At 37.8% G+C, this 25862-nt stretch overlaps 1 protein-coding gene across 1 annotated transcript in view; it reads right to left on the reverse strand.

Annotated features, from left to right (window-relative positions):
* Positions 1–23128, reverse strand: part of llgl1 (LLGL scribble cell polarity complex component 1) — a 93640-nt gene extending 70512 nt beyond the window's left edge. The window contains exons 1-2 of the mRNA XM_028814425.2: positions 22874–23128; positions 5797–5894 (exon numbers count right to left, since the gene is read on the reverse strand). Coding sequence (XP_028670258.2) covers positions 5797–5894; positions 22874–22954 — 179 coding nt within the window. The 5' untranslated portion in view covers positions 22955–23128. The remainder of the gene's footprint in view (positions 1–5796; positions 5895–22873) is intronic.
* Positions 23129–25862: the final 2734 nt, after the last annotated feature.

A 25862-nucleotide genomic window follows, 5' to 3' on the forward strand; every position in this document is an offset into this window, starting at 1 on the left:
GGTTATGTTGCTGTAACTTGGCCAGCACTGAAAACAGCTGGTACCCATGCAGTCTGCCTGTGGAGTTCATGACCGCCTTTTTGACAAAGCTAAACCTAGTCATCAAACCCCCCATTAAAACAAACTTTAAGAAAGCACCTCATCGCACTTCTTCACACACACACACACACACCTCCCTTCTTTCTATCCCTTCAAAACAACCGCCTCTTCACATCTCAGCCAGAAGGGGAAATTACACAGCTGTCCCCATGTCAAATAAACTAGGAGGAGAAAAAAAACCGCTACTGAACGTACCATTAAACAAGGAGTTTGGAATATTGAACAAAAAGCACATAAAACTCAATTTTATTTTTAAAATAAAGACCTGCTCCCCGCCCACCAATTTACTGGGCCAAGCCTCTATAAATCTCTAGGTAGGACAGTGTGATTATCTTCCAGGAGCTCGACAGCCTGTCCTTAGTAATTACATTCTAACTAAATGCAGCAGCTTATATTTATACAGCAGTTTAAGTGCAGATCCACACGGCAGCAGGTAATTTACGTAGTCTGTGTTGAGTGTCTGCTCTGCCAGCACTTGCCTAGCTGCAATGTTAACCTTTCAATTCCTGTAAAAAAGTTAGAGGGCACAGGAGATTTTCCTGTTGGCATGCTTCTATGTCTTTGTCACACCAGTAATAGAATTGGTTACCAACTCTTATTATCTTTTCTCTGTGCATCTGTCCTACCCCTGCACAATGCATTTCATTAGACTATTTGCAGACCAAGGCCATACCAACATAAAGAGTCTGAAACAAAAGAGGCTTTGCTTCATCCCATCAGTTGACTTACAATGGCTTTTTTCTTGGTTGAAGGCTTCTGAATGTGAACACCGAAATGATACTGAGTAAACCAGGCCCAGCCCTGTAGCCACCCCTTACTTAGACACCAGCAGGTGAAAAGTCAGCCATTCATATGCTCACAGCTGTCCACAGAAAGGCTGCAATCCCATGCAGGTCAGATGATCACTCCCCTCCCTCCCCCCCACCCCCCCCCCCCCCAAGAATGTTTTATCACAAGAATGAAGACCGCCTCCAATCACCACAGAAATGTCTGCCTTTACCCCTACCCCTGCCCCCAACCACAAATCCAACATTTAACATCCATAAAAAAACCCTATAACTGAACACCTAATTCTTGAACAAAAAGGTCCTACTGATCTGCAACGACCCACACCACAACGTCTTAACATATGAAGTAAGAAAACATCGGAAGCTCTATGAAATCATTTCTCCAGGGCAGAATCAGGCTTGGAACAGATTGGCCATCTGTATCACCGGCTGCACACACTGTTAAGAACACAGCATGCCATTTCATTAATGTTCTTGACATCACCACAGTGACTAAGTCTACCACCTCATCACTTACTAATTGCATACTGGAGAGGAATTCAGGACAGTCCAACCACCATCACAGGGACCCCATTCACGTAACAATATTTGAAGATCTTTAAATAATAAATCCAGACTGTCTGAATGTTGGTTGATTCAGCACACAACATACTGAATGTCTTCTGACAGAAACAATATTTGCTGTTCTTTACATCATGTCAGCCAGGACAATATTAGCTGATTCAGCATTCCCAACAATTAGCAGGTATTCCCTTTCGTATAAAAAAAAAAAAAAAAAAAAAAAAAAATACTGTATCTAGGGAAACAGCATATCTTCCATGACTAAATTTCTATGGGCACTAAAAAGATTGTTAGGCTTCTGTCACTTCTCTGCATGAGCACAGCTATTTAAACAGCACGCTATTGTCTTGCTAGATTCCAGTCACAGAGTTTTGAACGACAAACCTCACCATTCTCTTGAGCCATCACCACCCCCGCCAACTCATCAAATATATGTCCCTGACACATACTTAAACTTCTCAGTCTCCTCAGCACCATTCACTCAGATCTACACTGAACTAACCTAAATGGTATAGTCATTAATCCAAACTTTGCACTTTAAGAATTTTTGAAATCATCAAATATGTTAGGTGACCTGAAGCTAGGTTGTAACTGTATATAGCATATTCCATACTTAACAGCATCCTAAAGAGTTTAACACTGCTGTACAAAGTACACTGCCCATAATCAGAGAGGTTAAATCAACAGGTTAAGCCTAGCTTGGCATCCCACTGTGAGAGAACCTGAAACCTTAGTCCTTTTTTGACTTACTTTGTGGTCTAGTGTCTAAAAAAATCTAATTGTAAACTAACTACCACTGAACATGTGTGTATAAAGCCAATGTTTAACACATTTTATACATAATGCACAAAAAAAAAAAAAGATTATGTATGTAAATATACCGTAAATATAAATATAGTGCTGCAAATTTTACACTTTCTGCATCAGTGTGTGTTAGCTCTTATTTTAAACACTTACAAATTATATACACTTTAAATAAATTGATGCATACCATTCTAAAAGAAAAAGTGAAATAAGAATTTCTACATTTGCAAAAATGAGCCAAGTATTAGTAGATCAGCCAATGAGGCATAAAACGTCTAGTGTTAAAATAATAGGGTGTCAAGTCAGGCCAAATTCAAAGCAGCCCTCTACAAAGTAAAGGCAAGAAACCAAATCGGTTTATTACTCTTACAGTCTTTTGTAATATATGAAAATCCAAGGAGACTTCAGCCATGTGTTAAGTGCTCATCCATTGAGAGTGTTAAATAAATAAATAATAAATAAATAAAAAAACTAAACTGAGAATAATGTTTCTTTTATGACCACAATTAAGGTTATCGAAAGCCTACGGAAAACTGAACAATGTAGTGCCATGGTTTACAGTGAAATTTCTTCTCACAGATCTAGACAACCCATTGCTATTAAGAAAACAATGAACTCTGAGTCCTATCAAAATATTCTGGAGGAGAATGTTCAAAATGCAATTAGAAGAATGCAGCGAAGGATAAAGTGGGTAAGGGTTAAGCAGATGAGGAGCAGTAATTAGAAAACAACCTTTGGGTTGCTATTATAAGTTCAGAATGATGTGCCACTGCTTACTGAATCAAAAAATTTCTTACCTCTGTACACCAGGTTTCCATTAAATAAGTATACATTTAGAAATAATGAAGTCTTAAATATTTTTATACATCAATTATATATGCTTTGTTAACCCTCATAATGTCTGAGCGAAGACTCAAAGCTGTGCCTTCTCAGTCTTTTTTGACCCAATTCTGACATACTATATGGTGCCATGATGTCAAATTTCTCACCTGAACGTATTTCATATTGATTGACCACCTTATCCTGATCCGATGACATTTAGAACTCTTATGGGATGTACTGTAAATAAATTGTACCCTAAATGGAGAGTAAAACCTGGGTTGCTGGATGGATATTCCTTTTTTCATATTAAGAGATATTTTAGCTTTAACAGAAGCTCAAGAACTTGACCTGAAGGATATGGCAGTGTACAAATACATGACATTTAGAAGCACTTGTTTTTTTGGAAAATCTGGGTGCTTTATTTAAAGTGTTGACATCTTTTAGCTGAAATGATGGTATACTTAGGTTTTTCAGGGTTTTGAACAAATTAATCTAAAGGACTAAGACAGCAGTGTCCCAAAAGAACATTGCTCTGTTCACAATATGTGACAGGGCACTTTACTAGAACTCTCCACAATTCTGGGCTAAAAGAACGACATTTAGGATGTTTTGAGTTGTGAGCAAAAAAAACACCCCTAAAACGCAGTGAAAATTCACTGAAGTCAATGATGGATCAAGATTGACCTGCAAGACATGGCAAAAATTTAGAAGCTGTACAAATTATAGGATTTAAAAAAAAAAAAAAAAAAAAAAAAAAAAAAAAGTTCATTAATTTGGGAAAATGTTAAGAGTCAAAGTTTCTCCCCGAAATTTAGGGTGTTTTTACCAATTTCAATCACAAAATTTCAATCCAATCTGTCCAAAACACACTGCAGAAGTTATATGAAGACCTACCTGTCAAGCATTCTTTAAAGCAGTATTGTATACACACACACAAACAAAAGAAGATAAACTCAAACAACTACAATATGAGAAAATAAGAGCTGTAGGTAACAGAAATGGTTGGCCATAGTCATTCATGGAGCACACTGCAAATTACAGCCAGTCAGCAGCAATAGTTAATTGAGAAGGAGTGGTGGGTGCAATACGATTATGAATAAGAGACTACCACCGATATGGTCAGAATATACCAATTACATGGTTATATTATGCAGGGCTTTCCTTGCTTATGTGGCTATAAAAATACCACCAAAAAAAATTGTCAAAATTTAAAAAAGCACTAACATAAGAGAATATTCTCAAAAAAAAGGAAGTTACCTTAATCCAGCATACAATTTTAAATGAGTCTCCTGCGGTCTTAAAACAAAGTCACATAACAGCTGTATCAAATATTACACCAAGAAATCTTGGTGTGTAACTTCTAAGGGAAAAAAAAATTTAAAAACTACTGTGTTTTTACATGAAACCATCATATGGTTGAAACAAAGAGACAAAGCCTATCCCAGCAATGTCAACGTTAGGTAGCAAGACAAGAAGCAATACACCGGCCTGTTAAAAGGATATCCACTCATATATGGGGCATGAGTTTTGAGAGAAAAGAGAAAAAAAAAAAAACATTTTTCTAGTATGCTAAAAAGTACTGTAAAATTTGCAAACATTTAAAAGTAAAAATATCCCTATCAAAAACATGCACATTCAACCATGCAAAAGAAAACAGGAAATGTGATTTGCTGTCGGTGTAATAGTGTCTTAAAGACAATGTCTTTATGCATTAAAATATATGAACTGTGCAAAAGTGATCCTATCCCTTTGAGAATATTACTGAAAGTGATGTTCTCTTCATATCGATTGGTAAGTTGATGCCCGCTCCAGCCATCCATGACACTGCACTGGATTAAAAGGTATGCATGTTTAAAGCTGGCGATTTGGGAAGACAAGAAAAAGTCCTAGGATTGCATGGCAGTGGTGGGAGTTAGTGAGAAAGAAACTGCACTGAGATGAATATCTGCCATAGAACTCATTTCAGTAGCAGAGTGTTTACGGGCATTGACAGATAAGAGGCACACTTTTGTACACAATTATCATTATTATTAATTAGTACATTTACTAAAACAATATGTTTCAGTCTTAAAAGGATCACACAAAAATAGTTTAATGGAATCCACTGAAGCCATTAGAATTTTTTAAATATAGAGTGATATGCATTTTTTCCTAAACCACCCAATTCTAAATTAATCCAGCCTGCAGGTCTGTGTGAAGAAATGGGAGCACCTGGAGAAACCTACATATGTAGTCATGAGGGCATGCAAACTTCAACACAATAGCTAGTGGAACAGCAACAGAAAACCAATTCCAACAGCTGTGAAGTAGCAGCCACTACCATTTCACGATCACTTATTAGAGAGGCATTTAAATTAATTTAATCCAATAACGGAAAAAAGATGGTTATGACAAAAGTAAGAGAAACAGCATTAAAAATCCTGTGCAGAAAAGGGGAACAAACTATTCCAACATATATTCTGTTAGACAGAAGTGGGAAAAGAAAAAAAGCCAAACTATTCCAATATATATTCTGTTAGACAGAAGTGGGAAAAGAAAAAAAGCCAATCAGTACTAAATTGAGGGAATGCGTGTCAAATACTATCATATGGATGTCACTTGAAGAAAAGTCTAATCCACAGATTCAGAATCTTAAAAGCAGACTTACCTTATATCTCGCCGTTACATGGCCATAGGATAGTAAAGGCAAAAGTAAAATGGGACATAAAATGTAAAAGGATACACTTTGACTGCTCCCGATTTTGTTCCTATTGCCATCAGCCGTAGTTTTGGGTCAAAGGCAAGTGCACTTGGCTGGTTAGGAAATCCATGTTCAACAGTCTGTAACAAAGGCAAAGACATACATGTGGGAACAGTCAGTGCTGACATTTGTCCATGTTCTCCAGTCATAACAAAAGTGCTAGAGCTCAGTAATTCACATACTGAGGACTTCAAGATCCACTGGCATTCTCAGATGGAGACAGTGGGAGATTCTGCTTAGGTACTGGTGTTTCTAACAGTAATGCACTATTTGATTAGACTATTCATTTTTTTGTATGTTTTAAAACAAACAAACAAGCTTTATGAACAATAGTACAGATACAATTCTAAAAAACAGGTTAAGCGAAGATCTTGGAATCAAAATTATTTTTTTAGCCCAGCTCTACATTCACTGGGTCAAACTGTTAAAGTAGTGGGCAAGGAAAGTTCAGTTCAAGTCAACATACCCACACATTAGTCCTTTTTTTGTCCTACAGTATGTAATCTAATTTAAGGATGTGGGAGTCTGAAACCTATTTTGGATGCACTGGATACAAGGCAGGTCAGGGCACACTGACACAGATAATAAAATGGCACAGATTAGAAGAGAGACTTAAAGGAAGGGGTGAATCATTACTTATGTAGGCATTTAAAAAGTTGGGCCTAGTTCTGGGGGAGAAAATGTTTATATATAAAATCATACAGAATATAAAAAAGTTTCAGGATTATTTTAGTTCGATGTTTAAACATCTAGTAATGGTGCCTGTAGAATGCTTATCCCCTGTACCAGCTGATTTACTATTTGTTTTTTTAATTTTTTTATTTTTTTATTATTATTATTTTTTTTTAAAAGAGAGGGAAGACTTAAAAAATAAACTGCTCTCTGGTCTTTATAAAAGTTTACACAGTGAAAAGGTCCCTTTATTAAAGTCACCATCACATCAACAACTTGTAAAACAGGAGCATTTCTAGACAGTCTTGATCCTTACCAAAACACACAGTAATGGTACCAAAATAAAGTTGAAAACTGCCGTGTACAAAACATACAAGCTTGACAACTATTTTAATACAAGATGAAAAACCTGAAAAAGCTGGGGTGGCAACAGAGCCACAGGGAGATTTAGGAATACTTTTCTCTTTTAACAGAACACTAGACCCATTTTAAATATCTAATTTATGTGGGCAAAAATACAGCAACATAGCGCTGACCTGAACCCCTCAATAACCTGAAGTATTCACAAGACTTCCCCAGCACAACATCATCTTCCTAATAAACACCTACATGGCTGACTTCAACAGCTTAACAATTCATAAGCACCTTCAGTTACAGAGTGCGGCACAAAGAAAGGCCAAAGAGCCATTTGGCGGAAGTTCTAAAAGGTAATGGTCCTCTGAAGTACCTTATTACTATGAAAACACCCTCACTTTTGATTAAACTTTCTATCACAGCATCTAAAAAAAAAAAAAAAATGAACTTTGGGTGTCCTGATCTAAGGTCTGCAAGTGATTGACACTGCAATACCGGAAGGTTTGCTTACTCAAGTTTTGTTGCTGTGTTAAAGCACTGAGTCATAGTCTACCACACAGCACACTAGCTAGCTAGATAAATACTTTATTAATTCCAAAGGAAGTTACAGGAGCAGATTTAAAAATGCTATATATAAAAATAAAAAGAATTATAATAACCCAAGTACACTTAACAAGGTAATAAATACACACATGACAAAAATTATCTAAGAGCTTACTAACAAAGTATAGATAATTTTACATTACATAGTCGTTGGCACAATATATTGGCAGTATACTTGCACACACTCTACAGAAGCATTAGCTCACAGCAGTCAAATTTAGTCAGAAATATCTACATTAACAATTTAACAAATTGAACTCACGTGCATTGTTTTGAGGTAGCGGAACTAACCACTACAGCACCATACTATGCCACACACTTAATGAACTACAGAAGAAATGATTTATGCAGTCTAGACAGGATGTATAAAATAAAAACAAATCTCAGACAAGCTTAAGAGTGATAAACTTGCAAGCAAGTTTGACCAAGGCCATGCACTTTAAGAGAACATTAATCATTAACACACATTCAAAAAAAAAAAAAAAAAAAAAGTTGCACATATGTTACTCAGTGTTTTGCAGCACTGTTATTTTGACAGTAACTTGCTACAGGATGATTTGGATATACTTCTAGGATAACTAGGTTCATGTTCTGCACACCTTATCTTTCTGACACAATCTCCATTAACTTCAAACAGCAAAAAACTATAGTATGCACCTCTTTTTTTTTTTTGTACTAGTCTGAATTCTGCATTCACAGCCACTGCGTTAATAACCTTGTCGTCACACCAGAGCGGTTTCCCCATAGACTGCATCCTTGTAGGCTCTAAAGAGGTGGAAGTCTAAAGAAGAAAGTTCGGATTTGTGAGGTCGATTTGGAGGAACAGCCCCCATGAATTTTGGGAATACTTCCTGTGTATATGTGTTGTCATCATTTGTGTCATGGAAGAATTTTAGCATGGCAAAAAATAAATAAATAAATAAATAAATAAATAAATCACCCTTTTTACATGTCAAAGAACAGTAGTGACTAATTTCCTTGCTAAAGAAGTATCCTTAAATAACCTCTTCGGAGGACAAAATTGATGCCATTCTGTTGACTACCTATTAGATCATCATTGGGGGTCAGAGAAGGATCCATGTCAAAAAGTTTTCACCCTCAACCTTACAATGGAAAAATAATCTGAAGACACCTCTGTCCACACATTTTCTGATCAGGGGTTAGGTTTTCTATGACCAAATATACATGCGTATCCTAAGGTCAAAAATGTTGCTCACACTTTCCTTGAATATGGGAAGCTCATTTACAAGCTTTCTAGGGTGAATTTGGAAGTGCTCTTAGACAAATTATTCAGCACACTGAAGCAACACTAGAGTGACTGTTACTAACTTTCTTCTATTCCATTTCTCTTTTCTGTATCTGAATGTGGAACTTGGTGCCACTTTTCTATTGCTAGGCTGCTCTCCTGCTATGGAAAGACTCTCCATCAGATTGGACCTCCAGCACATTGATAACCTAGGAGAGGGTAGGCAGTCTGTTGGCCGAAATATCCAGAACTGCAACTTTGTTTCTGACTTTTGTTTACAATTTTTATGTCCTCTGTTGTCAATTGGCCATAGTTCATCAGTTAATTAATGGACAGATAATTGTTAGTTTCCATTTGTGTTTAATCAGTTTCCAACTTATTCTTTGTGTGTTATAACAAATCTATATGTATATACATACACTAGCTCTGTATGTAGTGATTAATATAATCTATACTTCGTTTCAACTGAGAATTGTTCACAGCACTCTGCGCCTGCACTCAGTGAAGAGCGCTATACAAAATAGAAGTTCTATTGCATCTCATATTCAATACTAGTCCTTGTTGTGCTGAATATGCACACCGCCATTCTTCTGGCCAACTGCATGCACAGTAACAAACAGATTGTTCAGCGAAGGAAGCTGTACATTTCAAATTAACCAATGATTAAGCTGCTGACACATCCTGTTATCTTAGAAGTACACACTTAATATTTTTGGGCAACACCTGTACTTCATTTTTGTTTTGAAACAGGTTTTTTATATTATATATATATATATATATATATATATATATATATATATATATATATATATATATTTCACGGCATTCGAAGTCTGTGTCACAATCTGATTGTATGGGTGGTGACCTACCAGGTAACGCTTGTGGTTGGCCAGCAATCTGCTAACATCCGCCACGGTGCCCTCAGTTTGTGAGGAGCAGATCATAGAATGGTTGAAATAGTTTACTGTCAAATAAATGCAAAGAGTACACGACACGTGTTTCGCTCTCATTCTGGGCTCATCAGGTGTACACACTCCACTGCACTCCCTCTCGGGAATCGAACCTCGGACGTCAGCTGGTAGGTAACCACCCATACAATCAGATTGTGACACAGACTTCGAATGCCGTGAATGTAATTACCCCGATCTACATGCTGTCAAATAAACGAACCACACGCCGTGGCGCAACGTTAGGGGCATCGCCTCTGGCGCGGACGTCCGAGGTTCGATTCCCGAGAGGGAGTGCAGTGGAGTGTGTACACCTGATGAGCCCAGAATGAGGGCGAAACACGTGTCGTGTACTCTTTGCATTTATTTGACAGTAAACTATTTCAACCATATACTATATATATTATATAAATAAAATACATACATACACCACAAAATAGATGAAACATGCATTTGCAATTAATGAATCCAGTAAACAGTTTCCAAAACATCTAGGTTTGTAACATATTTTAAACACAAATAAATGTATTACTGTAAATACAAATGATTATTAGTGCCAAGTAAACAAGAGTAAAATCTTTACAGGAATTTTGCCTTCAGTAACTGACATGACCAACTCACTAACTGGACTGTAGGATAGCCATACCTTCTCTTAATGGTGTACTGGCCCATTGCCTATTACTGCATGTACTGGATTTGAAATGTATTGGCGCCTGACTTGTACCATATGCTCCCAATTCCCATCTCTGTGCTGGGAGAAGTTGGATCAGAAAAAGAATGACTGAATAATTTAATTGGGACATGAGGAGACACACAATTTTAGCCACAGACCAAATGCCTACCTGCCTCAAGGCCAATACCATATGTTACTTCTTGATGCACCATAATTCCATGTGTTCTCTTTATGGAGGAAGGTATAATAGTCTGTGATAAGCTACAATACAGGGAAATATGGTGGGGGCGCAGATCAACTGACATTTTGCAACACAGATTATCTGAGGCTGTGGCACATCTGTTTTCTTTATATGAAATGACAAAAATTAAGAATAAATAAAATAATTCATATGAATGTGTCTTGCAATGGGCTAGAATCCTGTCCAGGAGTGGTACCTGCTTTACAATGCTGAGGTAATTTAAAAACTCAATTGAGAAGGTTTAAAGAACAGGTGGATACAAACACCAATTCTAAACATTTTACAACATATTACACAGTATACATGTAATCCATATGTGAAAAATAATCTGATTTTATATGTAGAGTTTGTCAGACTCCTTAATTAAAAATATGGCATGTCAGGGCACAACAGTTAACATTAATGTTTTTTCACATAAAAATGGATTCAAAATGATGTCAGGGTGCAACTTAAAGAGAAAATCCTCAACCTCACAAGTAATTAGCTCATATATTTGCATGATTGTAATTTGATCATTAAAATTCTGCCCCTTCAGACAGCAAAGCTGAAAAGGTCAGAACACAGAAGAGAAGAAAATGTGACAAATAAGAAAATTCAGTCCAAACTTGTTTAGTTAGCCAATAGCCAATGTGTCCAGGTACTTTAACATTTGTCAGGTTTTTATGTTTTAACTACAGTATACAGCAATGGCTACTTCAGTTTCAGTAAGTGCATTTAATATACAATAAACCAAAGTTATCCATGCCACTGACATTGTCCCATTAATAAAAAAAAAAAAAATCATATTTTATGTTCTTCAGAATGTACATAAAAAAGGCCCCACCTTGTCACTCATGAAAGTCAATTAATTGTTAAGATGCTAGTTGATTAGCTATACTGTACATTGACTTCGTACAAAATCTGCATTCCATCAAGTCATAAGCCACTTGCTAGTGGTGTGGTATGAATCATGCTGACCACACTTTCTAGCATCAGTTAGTATTCAGTTGAGCATTGGAATTGGGGAAAAAAAAACAGGTAACCTTTGAGACTTTGAATGTGGTATGATAGTTGGCATTGTATGCATGTCGTAGCATCAACTATGTGGCTGTCATTATGGGCTTTTCACTACCAACCACAATAAGAATGGTATGAAAAGCAAAAAACACAAACAATGATGGGCGATCCTGTGGAAGAAAATTGCTTAAAGATCACAGGGTTCAAAACAAACAGACTGGCTACAACCATGGAAATCATGGGCAAATTAAAGTTTGGTGTACAGAGTGTCAGCAATGAATGCATAACATATCAGACTTTGTCTCAAATGAGAGATAATGGCCGAACACCATGTCAAATGTGGATATTGTCAACGAAAAACAAAACATGCACGTGCACACACACACACACACACACACACACACACACACACACACACACACACACACACATCTCCACTGGGAACAGAAGCACTAAAACTGAACTGTTGAAGAATGGAAATAAAGGTTGCTTGATCAGATGAATTCAGGTTCCATTGTACTGCACTGATGAAAGGATTATAACTGGGCACCAGCACCACAAGCCCAAAGAGCCACCTATTATTTATTTTTTTAAAATTTTTTATTTATTAGTTTTATTGTAATCATTCCATACATATAGATTAATTTATAACAAAAAAAGAACTGAATACAAATCAGACCTCACCCTTGAGAAGGGGAGCTTAGCCAAAGGAGAATTTCTTAAGGCTTTTTAATAGGGCAAAAATAAACAAAAGAAAGGAAGAAATATATATAGGTAAATTAAAAAAAAAAAATATGGAGAAGGGAAATAAATGCGGTAATAATTATTTCTCTTATTCTAAAATATTATTGATTAGATCCTGCCAGGTTTTGAAAAAATTCTGTACAGATCCTCTAACTGAGAATTTGATTTTTTCCAATTTCAAATAATATAAAACGTCGGTTTCCCACTGACTTATCAGAGGAGAGTTGGGATTCTTCCAATTTAACAAAATAAGTCTGCGTGCCAAAAGTGTAGTGAATGCAATCACCGTTTGTTTGTCCTTCACCACTTCAAGTCCGTCTGGAAGAACACCGAACACAGCGGTTAATGGGTTAGGAGGAATTGTGACCCCAAGGCTGTCTGAAAGGCACTTAAAAATTTTGGTCCAAAATGATGTTAATTTGGTGCAGGCCCAAAACATGTGACCCAGTGAGGCAGGAGCTTGGTTGCAGCCTTCGCAGGTTGGATCTTGCCCTGGAAACATTTTGGACAATTTTAAGCGAGATAGATGAGCTCGATATATAATTTTGAGTTGAATAATTCTATGCTTTGCACATATGGAGCTCAAGTGAATTCTCTGCATTGCTACCTTCCACTCCTTTTCTGATATATTGATTAAGAGATCTTTTTCCCAATGTCCTCTTGGGTCTTTGAAAGGTAGGGATTTTAATAAGATTTTATATAATGCGGAAATGGTGTCGAATTCCTCAAAATTGAGCAGTATTTTTTCCAGCATGGTGGAGGGCATGAGGTGAGGAAAATCGCGCAGTTTCTGTTTAACAAAGTTTCTAACTTAAAGATAGTGAAAGAAATGTGTAACTGGGAGGTTGAATTTGGAATGCAATTGTTCAAAGGATGCAAATATGTTGTCTATATAAAGATCTCCGAGCATTTTAATCCCAAATCTTTTCCAGGTATTAAAAACTGGATATGTTTGCGAGAGTTGAAAGAGGTGGCTCTCTTGCAGAGGTGTCTAAAGAGCCATCTAGTTTAGTGTCATTAGAACAGGCCAGTAGTAGCAGAGTGATGGCATGTGTAACATCTTCCTGGCAGGCATGGAGCCCCTTGATACCCACTGAAGAACATCTGAATAATAAGGTACACCCGAATATCATGGCCCTCCAAGCAAATCCCTTCACAGTTAGTTTATTCACACTAAGATGGATGCTAGGAGCATCTCTGGGAGGAGGTGGAAAGAGATGTTTGCAGCAAGATAGTGCAGTCACCCAATTTGCAGCAAATGTGAGACACAAACATTTTTACAAGGTACAACATTGCCAGTATCCCAAAGAAACCATAGTGGGATGAATTTATGCTGTTCTGAAGCCCAAATGAGGAACGGCACACTACTGGATAGGTGTACCTAATTAACTAGCCACTCACTGCACAATAAGCAGTAGCTAACCAGATCATTTCAAACAGCTATTTAGTTTCTTTCCCCTTGAGTGCTTCATGTGATTAGCAGGTTGCTCCCAGGGACAACCAGAAGTCTACCATCTTTTTAAAGCAGACTCACCCCATTAGCCATGCAGCTTCACAGCAGTCCTACTCCGAGGCCACTTAGTGACCACGTCATCCTCAAACCTCATATCTGCAAATCAATTTAACATTTCCTTCTTTGAACACTGATTATTTACATCAACAGCCTGTCTAGCTCAACTCTCGCATGTGGTCAGCTGTGACATCCTGCCCAAAAACTTCACTCGAAACACGACGCCCAAGATTATAGTGTAGAATGCATTGAGCAAGTTTGAATACACACAAACAAAATGTTAAGATATTTATCCCCAAATCAATGCTGACAACTGGAAAAAAAACCACTGAAAATCTATACAAATAAAATCACAATCTGTTAAGCAATCACAAAAACAGATTTTTCACAAAATTTTGCACTTGTGTTACAGTTGGTCCAGTTATATAGGCTCTATGACATATCAGGCAGTGGATTTCTTTGGGTTCGGCAAAAACCAGCCCAATGCAGGAAACTGCAGTTCCCATGAGGTGGTGAGTGAGTGTGTGTAGGTGTATGGGAGGATATGGTCAGCGGCATGCATTAACATTTCAGGGTTGGAAAATGGATGGATGGATGGATCAAAGCAAGACCTTATCTAAAAATCACAGGTACATCATTTTCTCCTCAACTAATCTGGATATTTTTTTTTTTCTGGCTGGATCAATGCTTTTGCATAAGAGTTCATCTTTTTTATCTCGTGGTGGGTTGTGTTTAGCCATGTTGAACTTCCAAGTGACAGTTTTTCCTCCAATTATTTATATACCTAGGCAATGCCAGGTACTTTGCTTAGTACACAACAACAGCATTCTATACATGTAACCAACACATGGAAATGGCCTGGTTGCAGGGCATACTGGTCATACTCTCTAAACCAGGGGTAGGCAACGTCGGTCCTGGAGTGCCACAGTATGTGCAGGTTTTTGTTCCAACCCAGTTCCTTAACGAGAACTCAATTATTGCTGATGAAGCACATATTGCTTAAGTGACATTTTAATGCTTCATTTTAGTGGTCTCGCTTGTTAAGGTTCTCCAACCTTAATTGCTTATTTCAATCTTAAACTGCTGCATTCAGTGTTTTAATTGCTCCTTATTAGCAATAAGATGTAAAACAGGGGTAGGCAATGTCGGTCCTGGTGAGCCGCAGTGGCTACAGGTTTTCATTCAACCCAATTGCTTAATTAGAAACCAATCATTGCCAATCTCAGACCTTATTTAATTTTATGGCTTGTTAGTCTGTGCAATGTAAGGCTTTTATATCGTAGATTTTTTTCCTTTCCAAGGATATCATCCAAATGATTTGAAGCCTAAAACAGATCATTTTCAGTCTGTCACATTCTTCTATTAAGTGTTTTATTAAATCAAACTCTGCATGATGAACACACACAGATGTAATTGGAAAAAAGCTAGCTGGAGAACTGCTGGCTGCTTTGTCTTTTACATCTTATTGCTAATAAGGAGCAATTAAAACACTGAATGCAGCAGTTTAAAATTGAAATAAGCAATTAAGGTTGGAGAACCTTAACAAGCGAGACCACTAAAATGAAGCATTAAAATGTCACTTAAGCAATATGTGCTTCATCAGCAATAATTGAGTTCTCGTTAAGGAACTGGGTTGGAACAAAAACCTGCACATACTGTGGCACTTCAGGACCGACGTTGCCTATCCCTGCTCTAAACTACAGCAGTAAAGAAAGATTTTTTGAAAGCAAGTCATATATGCACAAGGATTCTCATTTGTCATTTTGGCAGTGCCCACTTCTCCTTAAACAATTATCATTAGATGGTCTTTTTGTTAGAACCACTGATCCCAGTGCAGGCAGACACTAAAACAAGCTAATAAATCTACACGATGGGGCAGAGCACTTTGTAATCCAATCTGCCAGAAACTATACACTACATATTGAGACAATGCCCCATTCAGCATTCTGTATCTTCTGTGCAAAATTTCAGTATTCTATAAAAACACAACATCATTACCTGAATGCTACTTGATCTTCCTTGGGATGACATCAATATTGGAGGAGTACAGTAGGGGTAGGGTGATTCAATTGTAATTTACTCCCACCCATATTTTTGTTCCATAATAATTTCTGGTTTCTGTCATACAAAAATACATTATTAAACGAGAGGGGACCCAAAAATAATAAGAATTTTTTTCTGGAGGCTGGTGGGGAATTAGTTCTGACGTGATTACATTTTGGAAATGTTCAGAAAAATATATATAAAAGGTTATCCATCCATCCATTTTCCAACCCGCTGAATCCGAACACAGGGTCACGGGGGTCTGCTGGAGCCAATCCCAGCCAACACAGGGCACAAGGCAGGAACCAATCCCGGGCAGGGTGCCAACCCACCGTAGGACACACACACACACACACACACACACACAGCAAGCACATAATAGGGCCAATTTAGAATCGCCAATCCACCTAACCTGCATGTCTTTGGACTGTGGAAGGAAACCGGAGCGCCCAGAGGAAACCCACACAGATACGGGGAGAACATGCAAACTCCACGCAGGGAGGACCTATAAAAAGGTTATATAAAATTTAATATTTAAAAAATGTTATTTTTGGCCCCCCCCCCGTATATAGTTTAATATGCCACCAATCAATTTCCAAATCTACCTAAGCCAGTTACTTCTCACAGGGAATTGAGCCCACCCTGGCATCATCAGGCATGTGGCAGGGACACACTCTAGTCATAATGCCAGTCCACTGCAAATTCACTCATTTGAGTGTTCATTTGGTCACCGATTATTTTTATTATTTTTTTTTTTATTTATTAACTGAACAAGAATACTCAAATACAAAAAAAGACCAAATACTAATCTATAGGATGTCACTTATTAACATTGCACACACTTCTTTTGGATTAGGGTGAAGACTGCAAAAAGTTACAAGACCAGGATGCTGGGGTTGTGACACAGCAAACCAATGCTATGCAGTGCTTAACAGTTTATTTATTTAAACTTTGACCACAGGCAGGTAAAAGTGGTTTGTTCATGGTCTTTCAGTGAGGGCTAAAGTGGCCCACTTCCAAGTTAAAGTTCAACACCTTCACTATTATGCTACACTGCATGCCTCATATTTAAAAAGAACACACCAAGTGGGTAGGAGAGGCTGAATGTATAAAAATTTCTCTTACATGCATTCAAATTCTGACAAAAAAAAAAAAATGGCGACAAAAGTTTCTAGACGACGGGAAATCAGTGATTGTTGAGAGAGTAGGGACTCTGCATAGGAACATTAACCCATGTATACATGGGACTTTCAGGAAACACTATTACATATGGCATTTATGTGTAAATAAAAATCAAGCCACAAATAACCATAACTGTACAAACCTCTATTGAATACTTCTTTCCTGAAGATTATACATCTTTTTAAACTAATTTTTAAATATTTCATACAAAACCTGAACAACAAATTACACAGTTTATATTGTGCTACTCAGCAAAATAATCAGAGACCACAGCTACATTTTTGTAATCATTGCAACATGGCTCTCGACATACACTACAGCGATCAATTATTTTGCAGTCTAGTCACTAGACATATCTGACATCTTCTGTGTTTTTGGCTACTTCTGCTTCTGTAAGAAGCTCTTTCAAGTGCTACGGCTTGGCTGTATTTAACTATAAACTCTTCAACTCCATTCACCTATAAACTCCTCATCCTTGTCTGTCCTTTTACAATTCCCTGACCAGAACATTCAGAACCTGACGGCATCAGAAGTATCACTCTGCACTGCCTCACTCTGTTGTCTCCCCACTACATGCCTCAGAGTCCCTCTGACTAATCTGCCATTAAAGGCAGGACTCTTTCAAGGGCTTGCTGTGCTAACCAAGCATCACAGCATTTATTTTCTCATCTCTTCTCTCTCTAAACTATTAAATGCCTAAATAACTCTTAGTGCAGAGGAACTGGATAAACCCATGACACTCCCAGAATTATTAGACGCTATAAACTCACTTCAGTGTGGGAATGCAGCAGGCCCCGATTGCTACCCAGTGGAATTTTACAAAACAATTTCAAATATTTTAGTTCCACTATTATAAGAAAATGTATAGAAGCTAGAGACAACAAAGTTCTACCTCAAACTTTTCGGGAAGCTTTAATTACCATCTTCCTAAAGAAAAATAAGGACTTGTTTTAATGTGCATCATACAGACCAATTTCACTTCTGAATAATGATGTTAAGATACTCTCCAAAGTTCTTGCTAAATGGATTGAGAAAGGGTTTCCTTTTGTAATATCGCAAGACCAAACCAGATTTGTTAACGACAATCACTTCGCTTCTAATCTTTGACGTTTGTTTAATGGAATATACTCACCCATAAAATCTAACACACCAAATTCATCATTTAACCATCATTTGACATGGTTGATTGCACAATGTGGTGAATAGGTAGTAACAAACATATGTGCATGGATCAAAGTACTTTATATCAATCCAGAAGCCTCTGTTTGTATTAACATTATCTCAAACTAGAACAAGGTACTCGACAAGGATGTTCCCTATCACCACTGCATTTGCAATCGCCATTGTCCATTCACTTTCAAAATGTATCAGAGACACTGGGAATTACCAGGGAAAGACTTGAACATAAAAATAATCACTATATGCAGAAGATATGATACTATATAGATCAGACGCACAAACTTATGTACCAGCTGTCCTCAATGCACTAGCAGAATTTCAAAAGATACCTGGATTCAAAACTAATTTGAATAAAAGTGCACTTTTTCCAGTGGACTTTCTTGCACACAATATTAAGACTTGATACATTTCCATTTATTTTAGCAGATCATTCAAATTACCTAGGGGTAAACATCACAAGCAACTATAAAGATCTTTTTTAACAAAATTTTGCTATCTGCATGGAAAAAAAAATTAAACAAGATGTGAACAGATGATCTACTCTAGCACAGAGAATCAATACTGTCAAGATGAACAAGCTTCATTTTCTATTTCAAAGCATCCCCACATAACATTAATAAGTAGTTCTATAAGAAATTAGATTCAGACATAACCTCATTTATTTGGAATTCGAAATATTCACATATTCAAAGGGTATCTCTACAACAACCTAAAGCAGAAGGGGGCATAGCACTATCTAACTTAAAATTTTATTATTTGGTGGCAAATATACAAGCTATAAAGACCTGGACATTGACACAAATTGATGAATATACACAAGCCTGGCCTGCAATAGAAATAAAATCTTGTTGTTCTTCTTTATATGCCCTGCTTTGTTCCCCAGTAAATACAAATTATCGTCAATATACTAATAATCCAATTGTCCATCAATCACTCAGAAAAAAGAACCAACGCAGGAAGCACTTTACGGCAGAGAAGGATTTATCTGTTGCACCTTTACAGGATGATCACCTTTTTCTAGCCTCTCAAACCTATACAGTATATAATGTTTGGAAATTGTCCAAAATTAAAACTTAGATAATGTCTTCACAGCTTATGAACAATTATGCTTCAGATTTAGCTACCCATCAAATTCATGAATTCTGGCTTGTTAAGTTTGACTTGAGTATATAGAATGTTGTTTCTTTGAATACAGATCAATAAAAAAAATAATAATAAAAACCAAAATTAGCAAAAGTAAAACACAGCTATAATGAAGATATATATGTAGATTCAAAGAAATTTGAAAAGCATGTTTTCTTTCAGCATTATTTACAAATGCAGAATTTAAAAATGCACATACAAAAATCCTGACAGTTTACAGCATTCAGGGTTGCAAGTAACCCCTAAATAGATAATCATAATTAATAAAAAAAATGAAAAACTATCTGTGGCACTGTATACATACTGTATCAAAGGTCTTGCAAGAGCAGTAAACATGACATCATAGGTAGCTAGATACCCAGGTTTTCTATACAAGGGTTAAAAGTTTCACTTAAAATCCTCCAAAAAGAGTCCACTGGCTTGACCCCAACACATAAACAGGCTGAGGCAGTACAGCACAGTGATTAAGGCTTTAGACTTCAAACCATGAGGCTGTGGGTTCAAATTCCAATACTGAGAAGGTGTGACCATGAGCAAATCACTTCACCTGCCTGTGCTCCAATTGGAAAACAAAAATGTAACCAATTGTATCTCTCAGTTGGTGTAAGTCACCTTGAATACAAACATTTACAAAATAAATAAATATTTCATTTGTATACCTCAATTTATATTCTTACGAGGTGTAACATAGTAATCTACAGAAAGACATCTGGGCATAGCACTTGGAATTGAATGGCTGCTTTTCCAGGTCATGCAGCGCCAGTTAATGGCATACGATTTCAATGCTGGAAACTCCAGATAATCCACAGATCAAATGTGTCTTTCCATTAGGAAAGACTGAGGTGCTTTTATGCAAAGCTGTTATTCCTGAAGTAAATTTAAGTTACAGAATATGAGAAAACACACATCTTAATCAAATCAACAATATAATAAAATTAGAGCAGTGCTGAATGAAGCTTTTGCATTGAGCAGATTTTAAAGCAATGTAAAGTGACACAAGCTTCTTTTTCACAGGAAGAAGCCCCAAGTCTGTGAATGTTGAGAAAAGAGACACAGACAAACACATTAGTCCTGGCCACATCTAAAGCTGAGCACCCACTAATTTGGAATCCTTGTCACCTTAGCAATTAGTACACCGTAATGAGTAAACATTATTGTGTCAACACATTAGTTTCCTCTGGTCAGCCTTATCTCTAAATCCTGTTACACTGTACACTGTAAAGCCCCCATCACTCTTGTTATTTTAAACAAAATCCTAGGCTGACAATTGACAACTGGCCGGCTGAAGGTGAAAGACAGTGCAGGAATCAGCAAGGCAGCCACCAAGAGTTTAAAAAGTAACAGTATATAAATAAAAACCAGTAAAATGCCTTGAACCTCTTATTTACCATTCAGGCAGTCTTTGCACTCCTAACTGATTTCAAAAAGCACACTCCGCCCCCGCTTCTAGGGCTCTGGGGACTAAAGAATATGGTTCCATCTCCCACAGGATTTCTTAACAGGAAAATGATTTGTGCTTGGGGAAATCTCCTGTGGGGAAGGGTTTCAGCAAACAACTGCAGTCTGAAACTTTAGTCACTCTGCAACCCCATCTTGGCAATTTGTACAAGGCTAGAGTCCACACACCCCAATAAGATATCAACTAGGTAATCATAGTAAACATCTGCATTTCGTGAACCATTTGTTTCAAAGCAGATTTTCCAACTGTCTAAATACACTCCTTTCTCGTTTTGTTTAAGCTGATCTCAAGGGGGAGGGGGGTATCTTACTTAAATGTTAAAACTTCTGAATACTTTCTCGAATTAGGTCATATAAACAAAACACACGGAGAAGTATAACTGCGACTATATGCACATGCGCGAACACACACACACAGAACTGTAGGTTATGCTTACTGTCTGGTAATTATTATTGCTAACAAAACATGGATTACAAAAATGCAGATCTGAACAGATGACGTACTATGCTCCTGAAAAGATGACATATAGTAAATGGATATTCATCACTCCATCCATTTCCCGAAACCGCCGTTTCTCGCGGACGATGAAAGCGTTGAGATGCTTTGGCTGCGTTAGATAGAGGTTTTTCATATAGCGCCTTTCGTGGTGCACATTATAAAATGTATTATTATTATTGATATTGTTTTCTACAGAATTAATCTCAGAAGATGTAAATGAACATGTTTTGTGGGTTTCGCCATTTAACAATATGAAAGACTTTCCATAATATGTACTGTCATCGTCACAAATCAATGTAAATAACTGCCACAAGGACCGACGTAAAACTCTGCTCATCATTACATGGCGCCACCGAACAGACACTCACGATTTCGGTGCTTTCTAAAATAAAACAGCGCAGACCGAATATAAAAATAAATGTTTTACATTCCCCAATAGATGCACGGAGCACGAAGCTATCCATAAGAGGAGTTGGCGAGTTTATCACTTGACACCAAATGCTCTAGATTTTCGATCTTTAACATAGCACCTTTCGTCTCCGACTTTAACAGTTTCTGCCATCTTCTTACATCCCCCAGAATTCCTGGGGACCACCACTTGCTCCCACTCATCACCTATTTTCTACAGTGAAAAGTTGGCCTCAAATAGGCGCAGCATTGTGCTAATTTTATACTGGATTGTTTAAAAAACACACTAATTGTGATCGTGAGCTTCCAAGTTGTCATAAATTGGCGACATAAAAATTTGGCGTGGGTATGTTAGGGACTGGCGTCCCGTACTGGGCTCGCCGCCCTTCACTTGCGCTCGATGGTCAGTTTTCCAGCGGCTCACCGCGATTCTATTCCGGAAAGGGGCAAGTAATCAAAAAATGAATGGATGTGCGGAGACATCCCACCAGCATTCGCTTCTCTAGTAAATGTGCACTCATTTCAATCACCCTTCATTTGCCTCACAATGCCCTGGGAAGAACACCGAAGCCAGATGGTTCAATCTGGTGCGCGAGCTCAGCTGTCACTTTGCTCAGTTAGTAGCCGACGTGGAGAATTTAACTGCTTAATAGGATTTTGGTTAACTATCGTTGTGTTTGTTCGCCCACAATCCGCGGCCGAGAAAGCTGAATGCGATTGTCTCAAAAGTTTTCGTCACAGGCACAGCCCCAGTCCTTTCGTTCCAGTTACTAAAGTGTCTAGCAACCCGCCCCCAACGTGTAGCATCTGTTGCAACAGCCAAACTCTACCCGTGCAACAAAACTAATTTTACTTACAGCTATTGTTAATTACAAACTAAAATACAAAGCATTAGAATACACCCCAAGCCAAGCACACGCCTCCATGGCAGAAGCAACGGTCCATTGGAAGCACTGGGACCGTTAGATGGTGGAGCGCAGGGCTAGCTGGTCTCGAAGTTTATCTCTCAACATTACAGGCCCATTACGCTTAAAAAGGGTTCACCAGCAGCGCCTGTCACGCTGAGTGCGTCGAGCGTGCCTTAAGACTTCAATTGTTACGAGGCGGGAGTCCGTGAAACAAGAACGCAAGCGTCTACAAACGATTTGGGGGTTTGCTCACCTTATTAAATGCAAAAAGGTCCTTCTTAATTTTCTCTCTTTGGGGATCGTTCCCCTGTCTCCGAAACCTAAACTTCATCATCCTGAAGCCGGCACAAGAGGAACACAATGAGCCCCAAGAAACTTAAGGCAGAAGATAAGTAGTAAAATCCCACAGGTTCGTATCAGGCTAAAACAATGAAACCCAACGCAGCCTCCTGATTCTTTGTAGCCAGTTCCCACAGACTGCAACTGGATACCAAGAGGAACTTGATCCGCCGCCACAATGATTGGCACTCACTTTGACCATTTAGGCTTTTCGGCTTCTTGCAGCGAGCCAATAGGCGATGACAAGCGAAAGGGGTTGGGCCATCTAAGTTGAATCTTGCTTTTCAGACTCGAAGTATTAACGTAGAGACACATGGGAGTTGGAGTTTTTTGGGCATTCTTTCTGCGAAGCACTGATTACAGTACTACCGATCTAGGTCAGCTAGGGATGCTGACGTTTTTGATATCCCCCACCCGAAAGGAAACAGAGGTAATCCCGTACTGTGCATCTATACGTTTTAAATCTAAGGCATCGACGTTGCTCAGCAATCAGCGGGCTTCGCATTCGGAACACGATACTCTTTCCACTGTTTAAAGGAATTTGCATTCGTTACAAGACCAAGAGGAAATGAAAACGGGCGGTATATGCGTCTCAAGTTGGACTAATGTGAACGTTGTGTTGCAGAAAATTCACCTGGTGAAGTGCGTCGGTGGGTCGTGGGGATGGGAATTCCTGCTCGGTGGGGGCGGGGAATCCCACACGAGTCACGGCCGAAACCATTTGATGCCCATACTGGAAAGCCGGGGGGCTTTACCGGCCACTCCCCTCTCTCGGCGAAAGGGAATAATAGGCTGGAACACAAAGAGGCTTTATTGTCTTATTCTTTAGCAGCCCGACAGGCAGATTATGGTAGTGAAATCAGCAGTGGATTTTCTTACAGAGGCGATTTGATTTGTCCCAATTTCTGAAAGGCGCATGCCTTAACTCTGAGATCAAAGCCCGCTGAGGTTTACTCAACATTTAATTTGAGAGGGGGAGAGAAAGGTGTAACGGTTTAGGGGTAAAAACACGTGGGGTCGTCCCCCTAATTAAGAACAAGCTGGAGCCCCAACGGCATTACGCCACAAGGGCCTAGCAGTGCAAATGAATTGAAAACAGCGTCCCAGCACTTGCTCGCCATGAACTGCCATTTGAGAGAGGGCGATGCGAGGGTGCTTGAAAATGAAAGCTGGTACCTGCCTGATACTTGATGAAATCCCAGAATGACATCAGCTTCATAAAATCTTGATTGTAAAAAGTATTTTCAGGAAATGAGTGGGCAATAAAAGGAATATGGAGAAGTGCATTTATTTTTTATGAAGTGTACTTATCCATTTAAGAGCGGTAGCAAATGAACTTATGACAATTGTCTTTGATCAACAGTGTACGTGATTCTGGGAATTTTAACAGAGAAAAATAATCATAAAAAAAACAAGAAAAATTAAGTTAATTGGTAAATACAAACTGGCTAATCTGATTCAAATTTCTATAATGTATATAACATTTCGATCATCCATTTCTGGTCTTGTGAAGCTCATCCCAGGTCTATCAAATCCATTTATTTATTTATTTATCGCAGGGAAAATACATAGATACAAAATATTACAAACAAATAGTAAAATGTCCATATAAACAGTTGACAGTATAAAAAGTATATACACATACAGGTAACATTTCACACTGTATACCAGTACAATGTCTATTAAATAAAATATATAAAAGAGAAATAACATGAACATTTAAGGTTTTAATCAGTTTCACCTGTTACAAAGGAAGGATAAGCACATTTGTCATGTCCCCTTGATATGCTGTTGTTTTGTAATTCTGGACAATATGTAATTTACTGCCCTAGATTTAAGAGTGGGGAGTAGGTTGTTTGGCCCATTTCAGTCTGTGCATATACTGCGGTCTGGCATGATTCTCTTGTTCAAATTGTGTGGAGCTTGTCAATCCCTTTGATCATTTAATACAAATAACAAAAGAGGAATAGTCATCGTTATGCAATTAAACATAGTCATCCAGCATGAAATTATTAAAACAGATCGACACGAAAGTCACTATATGCAATAGATATATACATAGAGTACTATATTTGTTACTGCAGCTCATTTAATCATCCCTTTCAATTCAGTAACATGTAACCACAAATAATTACAAGTGGACATTTCATATTAGATGTTGGAGAGTCTCTTACATGGACGTGGGGCTCCCATTCTTCCATTGTGACCACCTTTAACTTGGCAACATTTGAAAGGATTCCAAGAATTATTGTTAAGTTTGTGTTGCAGTAGAGTTTAGCGTTGAGTATTCCCTTAACTAATTTATAAATTGTTGATTATTTTTCAGCCCCATAGAATCTAATCAATTATAATAATGTCTTTAACTGCTGTTCATAGTGCATGTTTGTTGCTTACTACTGCCACGTAATGAACAAACATGTTTTCCAAGGACTTGATATCCAGCAATTAATGACTAATAGGCGTGCTGTAGAGAGCCCCTGTTCCACATAGAATTCTTTGTTTCAAAGTGCTGTTAATATTCACCCTGATTCACAGGCAGAGAGTTATCCCCAAAGGATGACACTATAGTGCCACAATGCTTACCAGCTGGTTTGAGATTCTTATTGTATAATACAGAATTTGTTTACCAACATATATAACAGGGCACATGGAGGTCAAAATGTTCCACTAATAATCAGTTGTCCCTAAGACATTCCTTTATGAGTCATAAGGAACAAGTGTACAAAGCTTAAAGCTACATTTCCTTTTGAGTAAATTCAACCTAAAACAATTGGCTGATTGGAAAATTGCTACATACCCTAAGAAAGAATTTTGAGTGATGTCATTTATTTAAAGCAATGGATTCTGTTGGTTTTGTTTAAACATAACTTAAATATTGGTGTGAAATTTTGAACTCTTTTGAT

Source organism: Erpetoichthys calabaricus, chromosome 11, assembly GCF_900747795.2.
Source record: "Erpetoichthys calabaricus chromosome 11, fErpCal1.3, whole genome shotgun sequence".
NCBI lineage: Eukaryota > Metazoa > Chordata > Cladistia > Polypteriformes > Polypteridae > Erpetoichthys > Erpetoichthys calabaricus.